We start from the raw sequence: 18881 nt of genomic DNA, 5'->3' as shown, positions 1-18881 counted from the left end.
CAGCCAGGCATCCGGGCCTTTGCCTCTGCTGTGCCCTCTGCCTGGAATGCCATTCCTCAAGAGAACAGCGCCTGGGCTTCAGAACCCAGCTGCAAAGTGTCCTCCTAGGAGGCCTCCCTCAACCACCCCCAGGGAAATGACCACTTGCCCTGTCACACTGCTGACCCCTCCTGGCCATGCCCCTGGCTGCTGGTGTTGCAGGGGACCGGGGGGAGATACGGTAGGCCTGCAGGACTCCAGACCAGACCCTTATGGCCACATCTTACCTTCTTTCAAAGTCCTGCCCAACTTTGTCCTGCAGATGGCAACACATCTGAAGCCAGAGGAAGGCAGGACGCGGGAACCCCATTTATAAATGTGAAAACTGAGACTCGGAGAGGCTGAAGGACTTACAAGGACCCAGGCTGGGACTAGGATATGGGGCCCCCAGGGAAGGTTAGGGTCCACACAGTGCCTGCCTGGTGATCGAGTGAGGAGGTTGGTGGAGACCCCAGGTGGGGATGGAGGGAGAGAAGCAGCCCCGGGCTTGTCCCTCGTCACCGCCCTCGGCTCTGTGGAACATAGCTCCTCACTCAGTCTGGTTGAGAGAGACCCATGTCCCAGCTTAGCCTGGGGACGGGCCTGGGATCTCTGGTCACTGCTCTGCCTTCCTCCCACGGGGAAGGGCACTCGTCATGCTCTGCAGGCTGCTTCCTGGCCTTTACCAGGGCCGTCCCGTGCCTGGAATCCATCCCTCTACAGTCTCAAGTTAACTTGTCAGGTCTCAGCTCCACGACCCTTCCAGGGATGTCTTCCCTGACCCCTGAGTCTGGGTCTGGTGCCCCTTCCCCAACCATTGCTGCCTGCATCACCCTATTTCTGAGTGTTCTGTCTGTACCCCACCCTCCTTCCTCTGGGAACTCAGGGGCTGGGTCCCAGACAGCTCCCAGCCCCAGCACTCAGCATGGCATGTAGTTCAATTAATACTGATTGAGCTCAGCTCCCTCCTCTCCGCCTGGCCCGAGACCCCCGCCCCGGGGAGAATGAGCCCCCAGCACACGTCTCCTCACCTGATTAGCTTTCTCCAGGTTGGTCATGATCAGGCCGACTTCATCTGCCCTGAGACAGAAAGACGAGGCCCTGAGGAAGGGATTCTGGCAGCCACCAGTGCCCCCGCCATTCCTGAAACCCCCCAGCCCCTGCCAACCCAAGGGTGTTGCAATGGAGGCCTCGAGAAGGCTGCCTTCCATCCTTCCTACTGGAGAGAAACCAAGCTGGGGGGGCGGGGAAAGAATCCAGGCTGGGGGCAAATGAAAATGGGGCCTTAGCACTGGACCCCTTCCAGGCAGCCTGGCCTCCCATCTCCCCCAGGGGTCCACTCTCTGAAGGTGCCACAGAGCTACACCTTCCAGCCTTTGCCTCTGCTATGCCTTCCACCTAGACGCCTTCCTCAAGAGAACAGGGCCTGAGCTTTAAACCCAGCTGCAGAGTGTTCTCCTAGGAGGCCTCCCTCAACTACCCTCATTTATTTTGCTGCCTCACCACCCCTTAGGTTGACAGCGCCTAAAGGATCGGGACAGGCCTCATCCACCTCGGCTGCCCCTTTGCCTAGCAAGGGGAGGGGCCACAAGGGGCCTGCAGGGAGTATTTGGTGACTGAACGCCACACATGTGCTACACGCATGTTCCAGTTCAAGGCCTTCTTTGCTGTTCCCACTGCCCAGAGCACCTTTCCAAGCATTCTTCATGTGGCCATCTCCTTCCCATCTTTGAGATCTCATTCTGAAGGTCATCTCCTCAGGGAAGTCCTCCCTGACTACCTGGATAATAGGACACACCCCTCCATGTTATTCTCTCTTGCTGCTCCTGTTTTTTCCCTTCATGGCATTTACCATGTGGCCACAACAGTGTCAGGTATCCAGTAAGTGCTCAACAGTGTCTGTGAATGAAAGACTTTATTCCTGTACATCAGCTAGTGTCTGTCTCCTCTCCTTGACTGAGGACAGGCCCATGTTCTGGTGTTTCCTCCAGGGACCCAGCATAGCACTGGGTAAACAGCAGGTGCTAAATAAGTGTTTGTGGATTAAGTTATATCTTAAAGCCTGAAGAAATGTTGAGTCCAGAGTAATTTAAGTTAATGACACTTGGCCCTAAGGGTTGGACTGTGAAGCTGGGGAGTGGGGACAGCCCCTGGAGGCTGGGGCAAGGCAGAGGCCCATGACCAGCAGAGTCCGCTTAGCTGGAAACCCAGAATGTCCTTTATAGCTTGTGCTACATGGATGGCACCACAAATAAATGCTGAACAGCTGTGAGCCTATGCGAGTGTGGAGCAGAGAGTACTTAATTAAATGGGTGTCTCAGGTAGAATCCGAGGGAGAATATCAGAAAGAGGAGGCATGTCTAGAGTGTGAGAGGCAGGAGGCGTGTCAGGGAGGGTCAGAGGGAGGAGGCGTGTCAGGGAGGGTCAGAGGGAGGAGGCGTGTCTGGGAGGGTCAGAGGGAGGAGGCGTGTCTGGGAAGGTCAGAGGGAGCAGGCGTGTCTGGGAAGGTCAGAGGGAGCAGGCGTGTCTGGGAAGGTCAGAGGGAGAAGGCGTGTCTGGGAGGGTCAGAGGGAGGAGGCGTGTCTGGGAGGGTCAGAGGGAGGAGGCGTGTCTGGGAAGGTCAGAGGGAGGAGGCATGTCTCGGAAGGTCAGAGGTAGGAGGCTTGTCTGTGAAGGTCAGAGGGAGGAGGTGTGTCTGGGAAGGTCAGAGGTAGGAGGCGTGTCTGGGAAGGTCAGAGGGAGGAGGCGTCTGTGTGTGGTGGGGGGGGTCACAGGGAGGAGGCGTGGCTGGGAGGGTCAGAGGGAGGAGGTGTGTCTGGGAAGGTCAGAGGGAGGAGGCGTGGCTGGGAGGGTCAGAGGGAGGAGGCGTGGCTGGGAAGGTCAGAGGGAGAAGGCGCGTCTGGGAAGGTCAGAGGGATGAGGCGTGTCTGGGAGGGTCAGAGGGAGGAGGCGTGTCTCGGAAGGTCAAAGGGAGGAGGCGTGTCTGGGAAGGTCAGAGGGAGGAGGCGTGTCTCGGAAGGTCAGAGGGAGGAGGCGTGTCTGTGAAGGTCAGAGAGAGGAGGCGTGTCTGGGAAGGTCAGAGGCAGGAGGCACACCTCAGCATGGCATTCACTTACTTGGATGCCGCCTCCTCATCGTATTTCCGCCGCAGCTCCAGCAGCTCTGTCTGCGTGGCCTTCAACGCTGGGAAAAATTAAAGTGCCGGAGTAAGGCCCTCCACCCCCAGGGAAGTGGAACCTGCTCCCCCTCTCTGGGGCCCGGAAGGCAGAATGAAGCTTGGAGTAGTGAGGAAAGATTTTTCTCTCAGAACTGGTGACAAGCAGCGAGTTTCCTGCCCCTAGAAGGGCTTCTAGCTGGAGGGAGGGCTGTGGCATAGCCAGGATGGGGAGGGCAGATGACATGATTCTCTATGAGTCTATGAAGCTCAGGGGACCCAGGTAAGTGGAGGGGGCAGTCTGTCCCAGGACCTGGCGTATGAGCCCCCTAACACCTTTAAGGTCACTCCAGGGCCTGGGTGGGGTCGTCCGTGCATGAGCTCACCCACCCTGAGGCCCAGCCCTGGAAGTGAGGGGACGGGAGGGGCAACGAAGTCGACAGATACATGTATATTACAACAAATGAGGGATTTCTCATAAAGTTCCAGATTTCTGATTTCTCTAGCAAAATGGAAGGGACTGGCTATACTGGGCAGTGCCTGGCTGGGGCTCAGCAGTGGCCACCTCTTTAGATCAGCCTGGGTTCTCCAGTTTGACCCACACCCCACCCTTCCCTATTGCATATCCTAATCCAGCCAGCTTGGCTGCATGCCCGGCTCCTGTAGGCACTGCATTTGCCACCCCGGATTGAATTCTATCTCAAACCCTCTCTCCACAGTAGTACGACCCCCGGGACTGGGGCTCTGATCCCTGCTGGGTAATGTAGGTCTTTCCTCTCCCTTCCCAAACTCCTTTCTTGCCGTCCTGATTCTAGAACCCCTGACCCTGTGTTCAGTGTCGCTGCCCCCTCCCACTCCCCCTGGGCCTCCTGGTCTGACTGGCTGGGGCGCTGCACGAGGGCAGGGGACATGTGCCAGATACACACCTGAATGTAGGACCTTGATCTTCTCCTCGGCTTCCCCCAGTCTGGCTGCCAAAGTGAAGGCCTGTACTTCCTGAAGGCCCCTGTGAAAAGACCTGGCGTGTGGACCGGCCCATCCTGGCTTCCTGTCCCCACTCCCACTCCCTGTAAAATCTGCACCTCCGTCTTTTTAATGAGTCCTTAAACATGACACTCAGGCACTTGGCTGCCCTGCTGTTTTGCTGACTGTGTGGCCTCCATTAGAGCTGGTGCCCAGTTAAGGTTCTGTAGCAGCCAGTGACCTTGCCTCTCTGGGCCTCAATTTCCTCATGTATAAAATGGGTTTCTGATGGAGTCTGCCTCAGAGAGTGTTGTGAAGCACGTTCAATGTGGTGCCCAGCACCCAGAGTTCCCTCAGTATCACTGGTAACTATTATTGTCCCCTTGAGAGGCACTTTTTTTCCCTTTTCTGTGGCAGGAGTTTGGGAAGCCCCCCCAGCCCACTGTGGTCTAACTTGGGTGTGATGCAAGCATCCCAGCAGAGAAGGAGGACCCCTAGCTATGCTGGGGGAGGGTTTATGCAAAGCCTGAGCCTTACCTTGGCTGGCTCAGTGACTCTAGGGAAGGAGCCCTGTTTACCTTGATCTTATCCTGCCCCCTCCCCCTCGCTCACTCCATTCCAGCCACACTCCCCTCACACATCAGGCACGTTCCTACCTCAGGGCCTTTGCACTGATTGTTCCCTCTGTCCCTATATACCTGCAAGGCTCCCTCACCTCCTTACGGCTTTGCTCACCTTCTCAGTGAGGCCTCCTCCAACACTCTATTTAAAACTTCAGCCCCCGGGGACTTCCCTGGTGGCGCAGTGGTTAAGAATCCTCCTGCCAATGCAGGGTACATGGGTTCGAGCCCTGGTCCGGGAAGATCCCACATGCTGCGGAGCAACTAAGCCTGTGTGCCACAACTGCTGAGGCTGTGTGCCACAACTACTGAAGCCTGCACGCCTAGAGCCCGTGTTCCGCAACAAGAGAAGCCCCGCACCGCAACAAAGAGTAGCCCCCGCTCTCCGCAACTAGAGAAAGCCTGCGCGCAGCAACAAAGACCCAACGCAGCCAAAAATAAATAAAATAAATAAATTTAAAAAATAAAAAACCCAAAAACTTCAGCCCCCATCTTATCCTCTTCCTCTTCTGCTTTATCTGTCGTCACAATGCTTATCCTGTAGCACACCAATTATTTATCGTTTTTGTTTGTGTTTTCCTCACTAGAAAGTAAACTCCAGGAGGGCAGAGAGTTTTGTCCATTTTGTTCACTGCTGTTCCCTAGAACAGTGGCTGGCACACAGTAGGTGGCTGCATAAATATGTGGAATGAAAAAATAAGTGAATGACAGAAAGGATAAATGTAACAATCATCATAAAATTGTCCTAGAAAGGCCCTAAGAATGCATATTTTATCACCACTGCACCAATCGTAAAGGGAAATGTTTACTGACATGTGCTTCTCCCTGTGAGCACTGAGTTAAGCATGTACAGGTGTCATTTCATTTCATTCTTATGGCAAACTAGGAGTTGACACTGCCTGTGACAGTCGGTGTTAATACGTCCATTTGGCTGGGCTATAGTACCCAGTTATTCAGTCATACACTAATACATGTACTGCTGTGAAGGCATTCTGTAGATGGGGTTAACATCTACAATCAGTTGATGTTAACTAAAGGAAAAATATTCGCAATAACACAGGTGGGCTTCATTCAGTCAGTTGAAGGTCTTAAGAACAAAACTGAGGAAGAAGAAATTCTGCCTCAAGATGGCAGCACTTACGCCCACCTGACAGTTTCCAGCCTGCTGGCCGGCTCGACCAATTCAGACTGGCCAGCCTCAATAGTGTGAGTTAAGTCCTTGAAATACAACTCTTTTTTTTTTTTTAATATTTATTTATTTGGCTATGTTGGGTCTTTGCTGCGGCACGTGGGCTCTTAGTTGTGGCATGTGGGATCTAGTTCCCTGACCAGAGATTGAACCTAGGTTCCCTGCATTGGGAGCGTGGAATCTTAACCACTGGACCACCAGGGAAGTCCCAAAATACAACTCTTAATTAAAAAAAAAATTCTACTGGTTGTTCCTCTGGGGGACCCTGGCTAATATACCACCATTAGCCCCATTTTCTAGATGGGGAAACTGAGGCTCAGTGAGGTGATGTGACCTGCCCAGGGCTGGCCACTGAGCTGCTGACGTGTGGCTTGAACCCAGACCTGCATCTCCATCTCCAACCTGCATCTGGATTCCCAAAGGGTCCTGGGCAGGGGTGACTTTCCAGGTCCCCCCTCCCAGACAGGTGGAGCAGCGGGAGCCTGCCTGTCCTTCCCCCACTCACTTTTGTTTCTCTGCCTCATTTCTCTGCAGCAAAGTTTCTGTCAGGAGGGCTTTGCTGGGAATGCCTGGGAGGCGGCTCCCCTCAGTCAGCGTGGGCGCAGCCGGCGACGTCCCCTCTCTCTGTTCTGGAGGGAGAAAAAGAGGGAAAACTGCCCATTGCTGAGAGTGGCGTGACAGCCAGAGCTGCTTTCTGCAAACCAGATCGATCAACAGTGCTGGGAGAAGAATCAATTTCCCAAACTCAGCGTTGGAGAGAGCGCAGCTGTCAGGACCTGTTGTCACTGCGATCAGCTGGGTTGAGCCTTGGCGAGTGCCTGCACAAGAAAGTCAAACTCCATCGTGCCGGCCTCAGACAGCACACCCAGAGGCTTCCTTTGCCCTCTCAGACCTGTTCCTGCCTCCTTGGCCTTCTGTATGATTAAGAAAAATCATGGTAAAATATACATAACATAAAATTCACCATTTTAACCATTTTAAGGTGCACAATTTAGTGATACGTAGTATAGTCAAAATACTGTGCAACCATTATCAGTAATTCCAGAACACTGGCATCACCCCAAAAGGAAACCTGTCCCCATTAAGCAGTCACTCCCCACTCCCTTCCCTAGCCCCCGGCAACCCCTGTTCTATTTTCTGTCGCTACGGATTTGTGTATTTTGGATATCTCAGCACTGGAATCATAACACCTATCCTTTTGTGACTTGATTCTTTCACTTAGCATGTTTTTGAGGTTCATCAAGGTTGGACCATGTGTCAGTACTTCATTCTTTTTTATGGCCGAATAATATTCCATTTCGTGGTTATGCCATATTTTGTTTTTTCCCTTTCATCCATTAATGGACATTTGGATTATTCCCACGATTTGGCTACTGTGAACAGTGCTGCTATAAACATTTGTGTACAAGTTTTGTTTGAGCACCTGTTTTCAATTCTTTAGGGTATGTCCCTAGGAATGGAATGGTTGGGTCACAGGGTAACTCCAGATTTAACTTACTGAGGAGCCACCACACTGTTTTCCCTTCCCCAAAATTGATGGCACACGTTCAGATGCTCAGTCATCGCCCCTTACCTGCAGGTGCCCTGGGGCAGGGCCCACGTCAGGTCCATCTTTACAGGCCCTGTGGCAGTTCATTTGGGGATCAGTGTGTGCCTTTGGCACCGAACTTATGGAGAGAGAGTTGCTCAGGGGCCAGCCATTGAGGGTGAGTGGCTCAAGAGTTCCAAAATTTGTTCTCCCAACCTTGGGTCCAAGTGACTCAGTTAAATCCTGTCCTAGTTTTTAAGTTTCTACTGTGATCCTGGCACAGGAGGGTGAGTGTAGAGGTGGGCGGTTTGTAGAGTGAGCCCCTCTACTCTAGAGGCTAGTACAGCAGTCAGCTTATAATACACACATGCACGCACACACACACGTGCACACACGTACTGGGTACGTTCCAGGTGCCTAGGCCACAACAGTGAACAAAAAGGCAAGTTTTGACCATCATGATGCAGAATAACAAGTGTCCTCAAGGAGAAACACAGCCCAGGACCAAGGTCAAAAACTTCTGTTCTGATTCCCCACTTGGCCACCTGCAGCTTCTGTGACTCAGTTTCCTCATCTGTAAAATGAGGCCAATGACACCTCAGAAGATTGATGCCAGGAGACAGTGAGATGCTGTGTGAAAGGCACACTGCACAGAGCAAATGCTCTCAAGAGGCAATTTCCACACCTACTATTATTCTTACAGAAGGAAGTTTGAACCTCAGAGGGACCTCAGAGGAAGGAGTGACAATTTTGCTGGGGAACCTCAGAGGCTTCACAGAGGTGTGTACATATGAGCAGGGGCTGAAGAACTGCCAAGTCCTGGCTTGGCAGTGTGGTTGGAATCGTATTCCAGGTGCAGGACCAGAGTTGGCAAAGTGCTGTTATTTTAGTCACTGTAAATCTTCCCCAGAAGACCCTGCCTAGGGCCAGGCTTACGTCAGGTGCTCTCTATGTAATGTGGGGAGGGGGAAGGGAGGAGGTTGTGAAATGGGGGACTGTGAGAGAGTGCTTGTTTCCTGAGAAGAGACTTTGTGTCATGCTTTCATTTGACAGGCCTCAGCCCATTTTATCTTCACTACGTGCCAAATCTGGCCCACTACCTGTTTTGTCAATAAAGTATTATTGAAACAAAGCCATGCCTACTCATTTACATACTATCTATGGCTGCTTTCACCCAGAGTTAAGTAGTTGTGACAGAAACTACATGACCTGCAATACCTGCGATAATTGCTTTCTGGCCCTTTTCAGAAAAAGCTTGCTGACCTCTGAGGTAAATCCTACTCATTCGTTCATTAAACAAGAATCCCTTCACCTGACTCCCCCAATTCTCTGCTCAATTTTTTCCCCAAAGTCTTTCTCACCAACTGACATACTATATATTTTACTAACATTTATTGACACTCAGTCCCTCCCTCTAGAAGGTCACCATGATGAGAGCAGAGATTTTTGTCTGTTTTGTTCCTGGCTGTGTCCCCAGTGCCTACGACAGTGCCTGCAGGTCAATGAACATCCAAAACTTGGACGGTTACCAATGGCTTTCACCTGCTATTTGCTCCTCCCTATGGTAACCTCCTACCTCACCTTCCAAAGGTAACCACCATGCTGAATTTTGTTCACCATTCTCTTGCTTTCAAACATTTTTATCACAACATATGTACACCCAAACACTATTATTTTTAGCTTTGCTAGTTTCTTAACTTGTCTCATTTGGGGCTGAGACAGTGCTGTGTTCACTACATCCTATTTCCCTCTCCTCCTGGGCACACAGCCAGACTACATTTTCCAGCCTCCTTTGCAGCAGGGATGTGGCCAAAGTGATGTGCGCCACTCCCACAACCTCAGTGTGATCCTCCACATTCTTTCTCTGCCTGTTGGCTGGGTGTCAACATTCACTGTGACTCTGGATGTCGAGAATTGATGATGACAGGACTACCACAGCCTGGGTCCCTGAATGACCGCGTGGAGTGTCCCCTGCAACTTCCCCTCCCTTCAAATATATTAAGCCTCTGAGATTTGGGGTTGGTCTGTCTCAGCAGAAGTGCACCTTAACCCATCCCATATCTAAAATTATGATAGAGTTGAGTTCCCTGCCCTCCTTCCCCCACAAGGGTGGCCGAGCTTGGCTGCCAAAGATCCACAGCCCACTTGTTTATTATGGACATCCTGTGAAAACCTTATCAGTACCTTTGGGGCCGAGGAGCTCAGGGTGTCTCTTCCACGAACTGTGGAGCTCTCGCCGCGGCTGCCCGTTGGGGTCGAAGCTGGGGGACTGCAGTCTGTCGTCTGGGCTGCGTGAAGCCTCAAACACAGGCACGGGGTCTGCACAGAGAGAGGAGGACAGGGGTGGTGGGAGCCCTGGGGGCCAGGGGGTGCCCCGGCTGAGGCCACAGGGCCAGGGAGCTTGGGTGGGAAGAACCATCCATAGGAGCCATCTGGAATCGCTCTGGTGGCTTAGGGGAGCAACGTGGACTTTCTGCTTTATGAGGGAGCAGATCTCCAGGCACCTGCTCTGGAGAGCAGGTGCCATCCCCATGGGTGTGGCTGTCCTGCCCAGCTGGGAATAATAATTATCATAATAACTTCATTTTCCTGATTCTATATACCATCTGTGGTGGCCATGAGATTGTGTCCTGCACACCACCGACCACAGGGAACATCACTTAGCAAAGACCCTAGCAGGCACACTCTGAAATCCATCAGTTCAAACCTAGCCTTCTCATGGGACTTCCCAGACAAGGCCTGCAGGCAGCAAGGATAGAGGTAGACCTGCTTCTGGGGGACACAAAACTGCTCTGAGGGCTGAGGACCGGCCCGTGGCCTTCCCCAGTGCTTCCTTCCTTAGGCTATAATGTGGTCTGGATGCTTTCACCCAGTTCCCCACCTCTCCTAGCTCCCTCCCTATTTTCTTCACCCGAGGTTCCGTAATAGCATCTTTGCACATATAACCCTTGGGGTGCTTTTCAATGGATCTGGGCCAACACACCATCATTTGTGACACTCGTGGCCGATTAAATAATAGTTTTTCTGGGGGCGAGATATACACCTGGATATAAGATGTCTCCGTATTTCCCAATAGCTAAATTGAGGACTCCAGGTCCTTCCACCTGCAATTCTGTCCCCCCTCCCACCCTGTCACCTAGCAAGCACTTCCTCTTCCTTCAGATCTAGAATCCAACATCTCTTCTTCCAGCAACTCCCCACCTGGGGCAGGAGGTTTGGTGTAGCATCTTCCATGTTACAAAGCCAGTCCCTGGGAATAGGTTCCCACGATGCAGCCAGCATCCCCTGGAGGCTGGCCTGGATCTAACTTGTTTTCACATATGAGGAAACTGCTCAGAGAAGCCAGGTGACTTGCTGAAGAGCGGAGGAGAGACTCAAGTCTGGGTCTCTTTCTCTGATGCCACAAAGACTTCCTGTCTCAGTGGTGTGGATATTTCGACCCCAGTAGCTGCAGGTAGGTAGGTGTTCATGGGGTCCCAAGAAAGCCAGGGCCTCCTCGCTTCAGACCAAGGGGGCTGGTCTGGTCCACATTTTTTCTAATGCCCCAGAGCCCTCTCTCTTCCTGGTCCCTCCTTTGGGATCTCCCACCAGCATTTGCTTGGCCATTGCTCTCTGCTGGTGTGGACCCTGGAGTCAGATGTCCCTGGTCCTGGTCTAATCTATACTTGCTTCTTAGGATTGCTGTGTGACCTTGGTAAATGGCGCTACCTCTCTGTGCCTCACGATAAAAGTACCGACCTCGTGAGCCTGTGATGAAGATTCATGTAAAGTGCTCAATACGGTGCCTGGCACTTGGTCAGCTCAGGACAAATGGAAGCCCTCACTATTATTCCTGCCCTTCTGAGTGCAAGCCACACTGACCTTCTTCTCTCAGTCCCTCAAACGCACCCCAGAGACTTTGTACGGGAGGGAGCCTCTGCCAGGAACACCCTGCCCTCCCCTATCCCTCTCAGCTAGTTAATGCTTACTCATCTTAGCAACTCAAATGCCAATTCTTCCAGGAAGCCTTCCTTGACCAGTCGGTCTTCTAGTATGAGCTCTCCCAGCTGCCTGCACCTTTCCTTCACAGCACTCACTGTACTTCCAATTTTCATTGATTTGCAAGTGCACCTAATTAATACCCGCTGGACTGCAAACTCCACAACAAGGCAGGGCTGGGACTGCATCTGTTCTTGATCCTCCGCTGGACCCCTTGTGGGGTGAATGAAGCCTGACCCACAGTCCAACCCAATAAATATCTTCTGATGGAAGAAACGGGGCAGAGCCTATACTCGGGGACCTTCAGGTCCGGCTGGAACAAGGCCACCTCTGCATTTTATCCCTCTTCTCCTGCCTGTTTGTTTAGGTGGTGGGAGGCTCAGACAATGGGTGTTTGTGTCGAGGTAAGCAGGTGCACAGGAACGCTGCTGCTGGCTTTCCTCTGTCAGCACTCCCCCATGCCCCGTCATTAGGCAGGGGCTGCTCAGCAGGGTATGCCATTATGTCTCCCCGGGCTGATGTAATTATACATTGACATAATTAACCCAGCAAGCGCATTAGGCAGGCCAGCTAAAAATTCATCTATAATTATTTGTTGTGTGCATGCTAATGAGTCCATCTGCACTGCCTTTGTACAACACGGACAAATTAATTTACAAGTCTGGATTTTTTAATAAGTTAAGGGAAACGCTTCCTATTGTGTCCTGGTTTTTGAGAAAGGAAGAAAAAGGCGACAAGCGCTTGCCGGGGTCAGGGAGGTTAGATAAACACGGGAGCCTGCAGCTGAGGGCTGCAGAGGGCTCAGCTCTGGTTCCAGGGAGGAGGGAAAGATCCAGCTCATGGCTCAGGGGCCGGCTGGCTAGGAGCCTGTCCAAGCCAAAAGATGACGCTCCGGTGAAAAAGGAAGTCATTCACCCCATTCCCAGGGATCAGAAATTGATGTTCGTTGTGCGCGGAGGCACTGCGGTCCCCTTGCTGCCTCGGGCTCTTTGTCCAGGGGAAGCTGACCGCAGGTGGCCTCCTCGACAGACTGGAGGAGGTGGGTGACGAGTGGACACTCAGTACGGGGTCAGCGGGTTCCAAGGCTCTCTTTGCCTTCATTTGCCAGTACAGGGTAGAACATAGTGGTTAAACTCTCAGAACATGAAGTCCAGTGCTGGTCTCAAGACTCAGTTTCCCCACTTAAAAAGTCAGAAAATATTACATTTTCTACTTCTCAGAAGTTACTACTGGGAAGACTGAAAAAGATTACTGAGAGAGGCAGCATGATTTAAGGACTGCTGGTGTCAGCTCCAGCTCTAAACTGGCCATGTGACCTTTGGACAGTTAACCTCTCCAAGCCTCCATTTTCTTATCTGTAAAATGGGGCTGCAAGGACTGAATGAGAGAATGTGTATAGAGATTTGCACAGTGCTGGGTGCACAGTAGGGCTTGATAAGTGTTGGCTGCTGTTACTACCCTGAGAGGGGGCAGCACACCGTCCCGTGACGTTCTAGGAGCTGCGGTCTACATGGCAAAACTCCATGGAGACTCAGGACAGGGTAAGGCCTCATATACTCTCATCAGTGCCTGGGAGACTCAGAATCCAGTAATCCTGCGTTGAGCTCCACTCAGGGACTCAAAGGCTCCAGCTTAGAAAGTCACACTGAGGAGGGACAATTTGTCAAGTGTCCAACACCCCTACCCCAGTGCACAGTTGGGGAAAAATGGGGTCCCGTGACTTCCCTGAAGTCTGCCAGTGAGTTGGTGATAGGGCCAAGATGGGGCCTTGGGCCTCGGCCTCTTCTTCCCACACTGTGCTTCCTCCTCGATCCTCAATTTGAGACAGGAAGTTGGGGAAGGTTCAGATGACTCAGCCGACGTCAGGCTGTGGCCAAATCCTAGCAGCCGGAGCACTTTAAATTGATTAGAATTCATACAGTCTTCACCACAACACTGTTAGTAGGGGTGTTGTGTTCCCATTCTATAGATGGGCAAACTGAGGCATGGGGGAGTGAAATCACTTCCCCAAGGTGAGGCCCAATAAGGTAGATGCTGCTATTTCCATTTTCCAGGCAAGGAAATGAAGGCCCAGAGAGGAGATTCCATGTGCCCAAGGTCGCCGAGCTCAGAAGTGGCAGGGGTGGGATTTGAACCCAGAGTGCCTGGTGACTCTTTGTAGTGGGCTAAGCTGCCTTGAGGCAGGGCATGGGGGATTACTAGGCCAGAAGCACGAGAATGAGGGCGCTGTTCTTGGCCTTGCCACAGGCTTGCTGTGTGACCTTGGACAAAGCATCAGACTTTTCTGGGCTCCAAATTTCTATCACAAGTATCCCTGAGGCACACACTCAATCAACATTGGTTATCACCAGATAGGGGCGTGGTCCTGCCAAAGTGAGTGCTTTTGGCCCTGGGCCTATTCCTTGGCGCTGGGATGCTCAGGGAGGGTGATTATTAAACGCCTTCATAGCTGAACTTGACACTTGAGGTTTGAACATTGTGAATCCTCCAAATTCCCAAAGCCACTCTCAGATAAAGGGGGAGAGGGACAGGTTGGGAGGCTGATGGTCAAATCCTGGCTGTGACAACTTTAGGGAAAGTCACTTAGGTCACCTGAGCCTCAGTTTCCTCCTCAGTAAAACAGGGATAACAACAGGACCTACTGTAGAGGGCTGTGCAGGGACTCCATGAGCACGCTGAGCCCCTGCGACAGTGCCTGGCACCTAACAGAGTCTAAGTGAGCATTACCCTTATTCTTATGACTTGTGGCAGTGTGGGATGTGCCACCCAGCTCTCCCTTCAAGAAAGAACGTCCTGCGAGGAGCTGGTGACAGTCTCCAGGCGCTGCACCTTCAGATACACTGCAGTGTTGGTTTGGAGGTCAGGTTTCCCCAGGCCTGCTCCCAGCCAATGACCGAGCAAGACAGAGACAGTAGGGCTGGGCCACTCCTGCCGATGCTGGAAAAGGCAACCTAGTATCATAGACTAAAATGTTTTCCCCCAAACCCATATATTGAAGCCTTAACCCCTGATGCAACTGTATCTGGAGACAGGGCTTTAAGGAAGTAATTAAGGTTAAATGAGGTCATTAAGAGTGGGGCCCAATCTGATAGGACTGGTGTCCTTACAAGAAGAGGAAGAGACACTAGAGCTTTCTCCCTCTGCACATGCAGAAAGGAAAGGCCATGTGGGGACACAGTAAGAAGGCAGCCATCTACAAGCCAGGAAAAGAGCTCTCACCAGAAACCAACCCTGCTGGTACCTTGATCTTGGACTTCCCAGCCTCCAGAACTGTAAGAGAGAAAATTCTGTTGTTTAAGCCACCTAGTTTGTGGTGTTTTCTTATAGCAGCCTGAGCAGACTATTGCATCCTGCTTTGGGGCTCCTGTTAGTTTTAGCTTGGCTGAGACTTTTTCAGAGCTGCACTGCAGTTTGAGGTTCCTCCTACCAACCCTCCTTCCTTCCCTCTCTCCCTTCCCAGGTGTTAGACCAGCATCACCAAGTGAAGGCTCTCCTGGTCTCCTCCTCTCCCTCTCTTTCATCCTTCACGGGCATCTTCCCCAATAAATCTCTTGCACATCCGGTGCCATCTTGGCATGTGAATGCTTCCAGAGGACCCAAACCAATATGTGATTACTCTTTTGCCTCTCAGAGCCTCAGTTTCCTGGTCTGTAAAGTGGGGATAGTCACAGTGCCTCTCCTGTGGAGCTGCAGCTAGACTCTGGAGTCTGTGGGTGTGGAGCCCATGTTGAGGTGATGGTACATTCCACAGTGGTGAATCTAAAGTGGGCAGAGCTCACAGGGGGACCTAAGAGTCCATGCACCTGCTTCACTCAGCAGGAGTTTGTTGAGCATCTACCTGTGGGGGGCACAGTAGTGTCTCTGTCTATGTGTAGCTGACATCCCAGTCAGATAATATGGATGGGGAAAGGACTTATCTTAAGAGCATTAGGAAGTGACATGTTCTAATTCGCATTTTTCAAAGGCTCATCCAAGCTGCTGCAAGAAAAATGGGCTGTAGAGGGAGCCAGACAGGGGCTACTGCAATAGTCCAGGCAGTGATGCTGGGATCAGGGCGGTGGCAGGAGGAGTTGGGGGGAAGTGCTCAGACACAAGAGGTAGATAGGAAGAACTGATGGGGTGTGGTGTTCTAGGCTGAATAGCATTTCCCCAAATTCATGTCCATCCAGAACTTGTGAAACTGACCTTATTCAGAAACAGGGTCTTTGCAGATGAAATCAAGTTAAGATGAGGTCGACTGGATTAGGGTTGACTAATCCCAATGACTGGTGTCTTTACAATAAGAGGGGAGGACACAGAGAGACAACACACAGGGAAGGCCCCGTGAAGACAGAGGCAGAGATTGAAATAATGTGTCTACAAGCCAAGGAATGCCAACGATGGCTGGCCACCACCAGAAGCTAGGAGAAAGGAATGGAACAGATTCTCCCTATGCGCCTCCACAAGGAACCAACACTGCCAACACCTTGACTTTTGGGCTTCTGGCCTCCAAAACCGAGAGGATAAATTTCCATTGTTTTAAACCATCCAGTTTATGGAAATTTGGCATGGCAGCCTCTGAAAACTAATACATCATGTGTATTCTGGAGGTTCAAAGTGCAAAATCAAGGTGCTGGCAGAGCTGTGCTATCTTGATCTGTCCCACGCTTTCTCCTAGCAATCCTTGGCATTTCTCAGCTTGTGGTGGCATCACTTCAATCTCTGCCTCTGTCATCACTTGGCCCTCTTCTCTGTGTATCTCTCTCCTCTTTTTATAAGGACACCAGTCATGGTGGATTAGGGTCTCACCCTAAGGACCGTCCCTTATCATCATCACATCTGCAAAGACTCTATTTCCAAATAAGGTCACATTCACAGGTACCAGGGGTTAGGACTTCAAAATATCTTTTGGGGGCACACAATTCAACCCATAATACATGGCAACTGGCTGGATACCAACTGTGAGAAAGGCAGGACTAAGGAGCTGCTAGACTCCAAGTCTCATAGGAAGGAAGTTCTTACTTAAGCCTAACCTACTTCCCTCCTGCTGCACCCATTTCACCAGTCGTCCAGGAAGACAAGCGTGCTTCATAAGACAAAGCAGCAGGTGCTGGGCTCTGATCCTCCTGTATGTTCATCCTCTCCAACTACTGAGGAACAGGGCGGTGAGTTGAGTATGGTCCCTGCTCTGAAGAGTGCATAGCATCGATGATCACTTATTTCCCCAGGCATATTCCATTCTTTATTTCCTCCCCACAGAATTCCTAGACTTTACGGCACGTGGGTAAACTCATTTCTTCCCAACTCCCCCATCTGGGAGAAATCCACGGAGGTCTGAGCTACATTGCTGGGGATTGAGTTAGGTAGAAAAAAAAAATATTAGCATTCAGAGGACTGGAAGATTCTGCCAAGTTACGCATGAGTAAAATGCTCAGCTGGGGTAGCTGACATATCCGAGGGCTTCCTGCTTACTTTGTCCAACTGTATTAGTTGATGCATCAGCTAAACGTCACTAGCTGCTCTTACAAATACAAAGTGAAAGAGACAGAAATGACAGCAAATCTTTGAAATGTTGGGAGGAGGTTTCTCAGAGAACCTGACAGTCACAGGGGTCTGGGAGCATCTAGCTTTCATTCCTCAGCAACCCCTTTCTCCCAAGGCCTTTCACATAGTAGGTGCTCAAGAAATGTTGCTTGTTTTAAGCACCTAAGTTAGTGGTCATTTGTTACAGCAGCAGGAAAAAACGAATACAGTCTGTAATTCAGCCATTTATTCATTAGTACCTTTTTACTGAGCACCTGCTATGTGTCAGATACCATTTCTTCGGTTGCTAGATACTTCCTGAGCATCTACTTAGGGAAGTTTCTGGGCCCTGGAGATACAGCAGTAAATAAGAGGAAATTCCTGCCTTCCTGGGGTTGACATTCTAGAGGGGAGAGATGGACAATGGACAAATAAACCAACAGCTGTAAGGGGGCTGAGAACAAAAACAGCAGGGTTGGGGGAGAGAGTGGCCTGAGGTGTGTGCTTGGGGGCAGTGTGCTAATTGAGGCAGCCTGGTCAGGGAGGTGACATTTGAGCAGAGCCCTGAAGGAAATGAGGAAGCCAGCAGGGGGCTGAGAGAGAATAATCCAGACCCAGGAAGCACCAGGAGAAACAGCTCCCATTAGACCAAGACACGCTGGCACACCATCCTGACCAATCCCCCCTGAGTTACTGTCCCAGAAACACAGCTTAGCTTCATCTTCACAACTGACCCATTTTACTGATGAGGACACGGGGCTCAGAGAGGCTGGCGATGCCTGGGTAATTCTTGGTGCCAGCCTCACCTCTCCTCCCTGTAGGCTGGTCTGGGTGCTGGTGGGTGGTGACTGGGTTCAGAGCAGGCTCTGGCTCTTCAAACACTAGTTTCTGGTCTTCATCCTCCCAACTCTAGCAAACATTCATTCTGGGGCAGATGGGGCACCCATATCCAGCTGGGGGGTAAAGAGCAGATGAGATGCCCACCCAGCATCTTGAGACAAAAGCTCCAGGGAACTGACATTTCTTCATCCCCACCACCCCCCACCCCCTGACATACGCCAGGTACTTTGCAGTTATTTATATCTCATTTAATCATCAAAACAACCACAGGAGACATTGCTATTCTCTCCATTTTCCAGATGAGAAAACTGCAGCCCAGCAGAGGGAAGCCACTTGCTGAAAAAGGCGGAGCTGGATTTGAACCCAGGGTGGCCCAATCGTCAAATGCTGGTGACATGTCACACCTTAAGCTGCATCCACCTGCCCCCCAAAATATTACCAACTTGATATCTGTCCTTACGTGATTTGACGTTTTTAACTTAAATATATTTTAAAGGAATATTTGTTTCACTACTGTAAGTAGATCATTGGGATTCTGTATCATAAAAAAGGGGTTTTAACCATTAAAATAAATACAAAGGAAAAATCAAGAAACTGATGTTATTAAATTCTAGTTACATCCCCATTGCCTGCTCAAGACCTTGAGCTTGAGGCCAGCTCTTCCTTGGTTAAAAGGAGAGATTCACAGGTGTTCCATAGGCATTTAAGATGCTTTAGCACCTGACTGAGACTTTCTCTAGAAGGAACTAGAAAGGTGATACCTGGTGAGCAATGTATTCAAAGTCTGTGTTGCGCCAGGTACACCAAGGCTGCTCCCTATGTCAGGTGACCCCACTTGGGGAAGCGCGGGGTCCCGCTGACCCCCAGTCTCCAAAGCGACCTGTGTCCCCCTCCAACGTCTGGCAAGCCGCATATCTCAGTGTCAGGAGAAGTGACAGAACATCCCTGTAGCTCCTCATCTGGAGCCACGGAGCCTGCCTTTCTGCCGGGCTCAGCGCTTCCACGGGAAACCTTTCAGCTGACACACGTGGCTGCCCAGAGCTGTGAGCGGGACTTTATTTCCCCCACTTCACTCCTGCAACATACACA

General features: G+C 51.2%; 1 protein-coding gene across 1 annotated transcript in view; it reads right to left on the bottom strand.

The window, feature by feature from the left end:
* Positions 1-18881, bottom strand: part of CUX2 (cut like homeobox 2) — a gene marked incomplete at its 3' end in the record, with an annotated part of 260276 nt that overhangs the window by 29638 nt on the left and 211757 nt on the right. The window contains exons 5-9 of the mRNA XM_082667961.1: positions 9657-9791; positions 6450-6573; positions 4099-4178; positions 3135-3201; positions 1050-1098 (exon numbers count right to left, since the gene is read on the bottom strand). Of these exons, the coding sequence (XP_082524087.1) occupies positions 1050-1098; positions 3135-3201; positions 4099-4178; positions 6450-6573; positions 9657-9791 (455 nt within the window). The remainder of the gene's footprint in view (positions 1-1049; positions 1099-3134; positions 3202-4098; positions 4179-6449; positions 6574-9656; positions 9792-18881) is intronic.

The sequence above is a fragment of the Grampus griseus genome, assembly GCF_964374135.1.
Source record: "Grampus griseus genome assembly, chromosome: 12".
Lineage (NCBI taxonomy): Eukaryota > Metazoa > Chordata > Mammalia > Artiodactyla > Delphinidae > Grampus > Grampus griseus.
The sequence above is the reverse complement of the archived record's forward strand: the minus strand, read 5'-3'. Positions and strand labels throughout refer to the sequence as shown.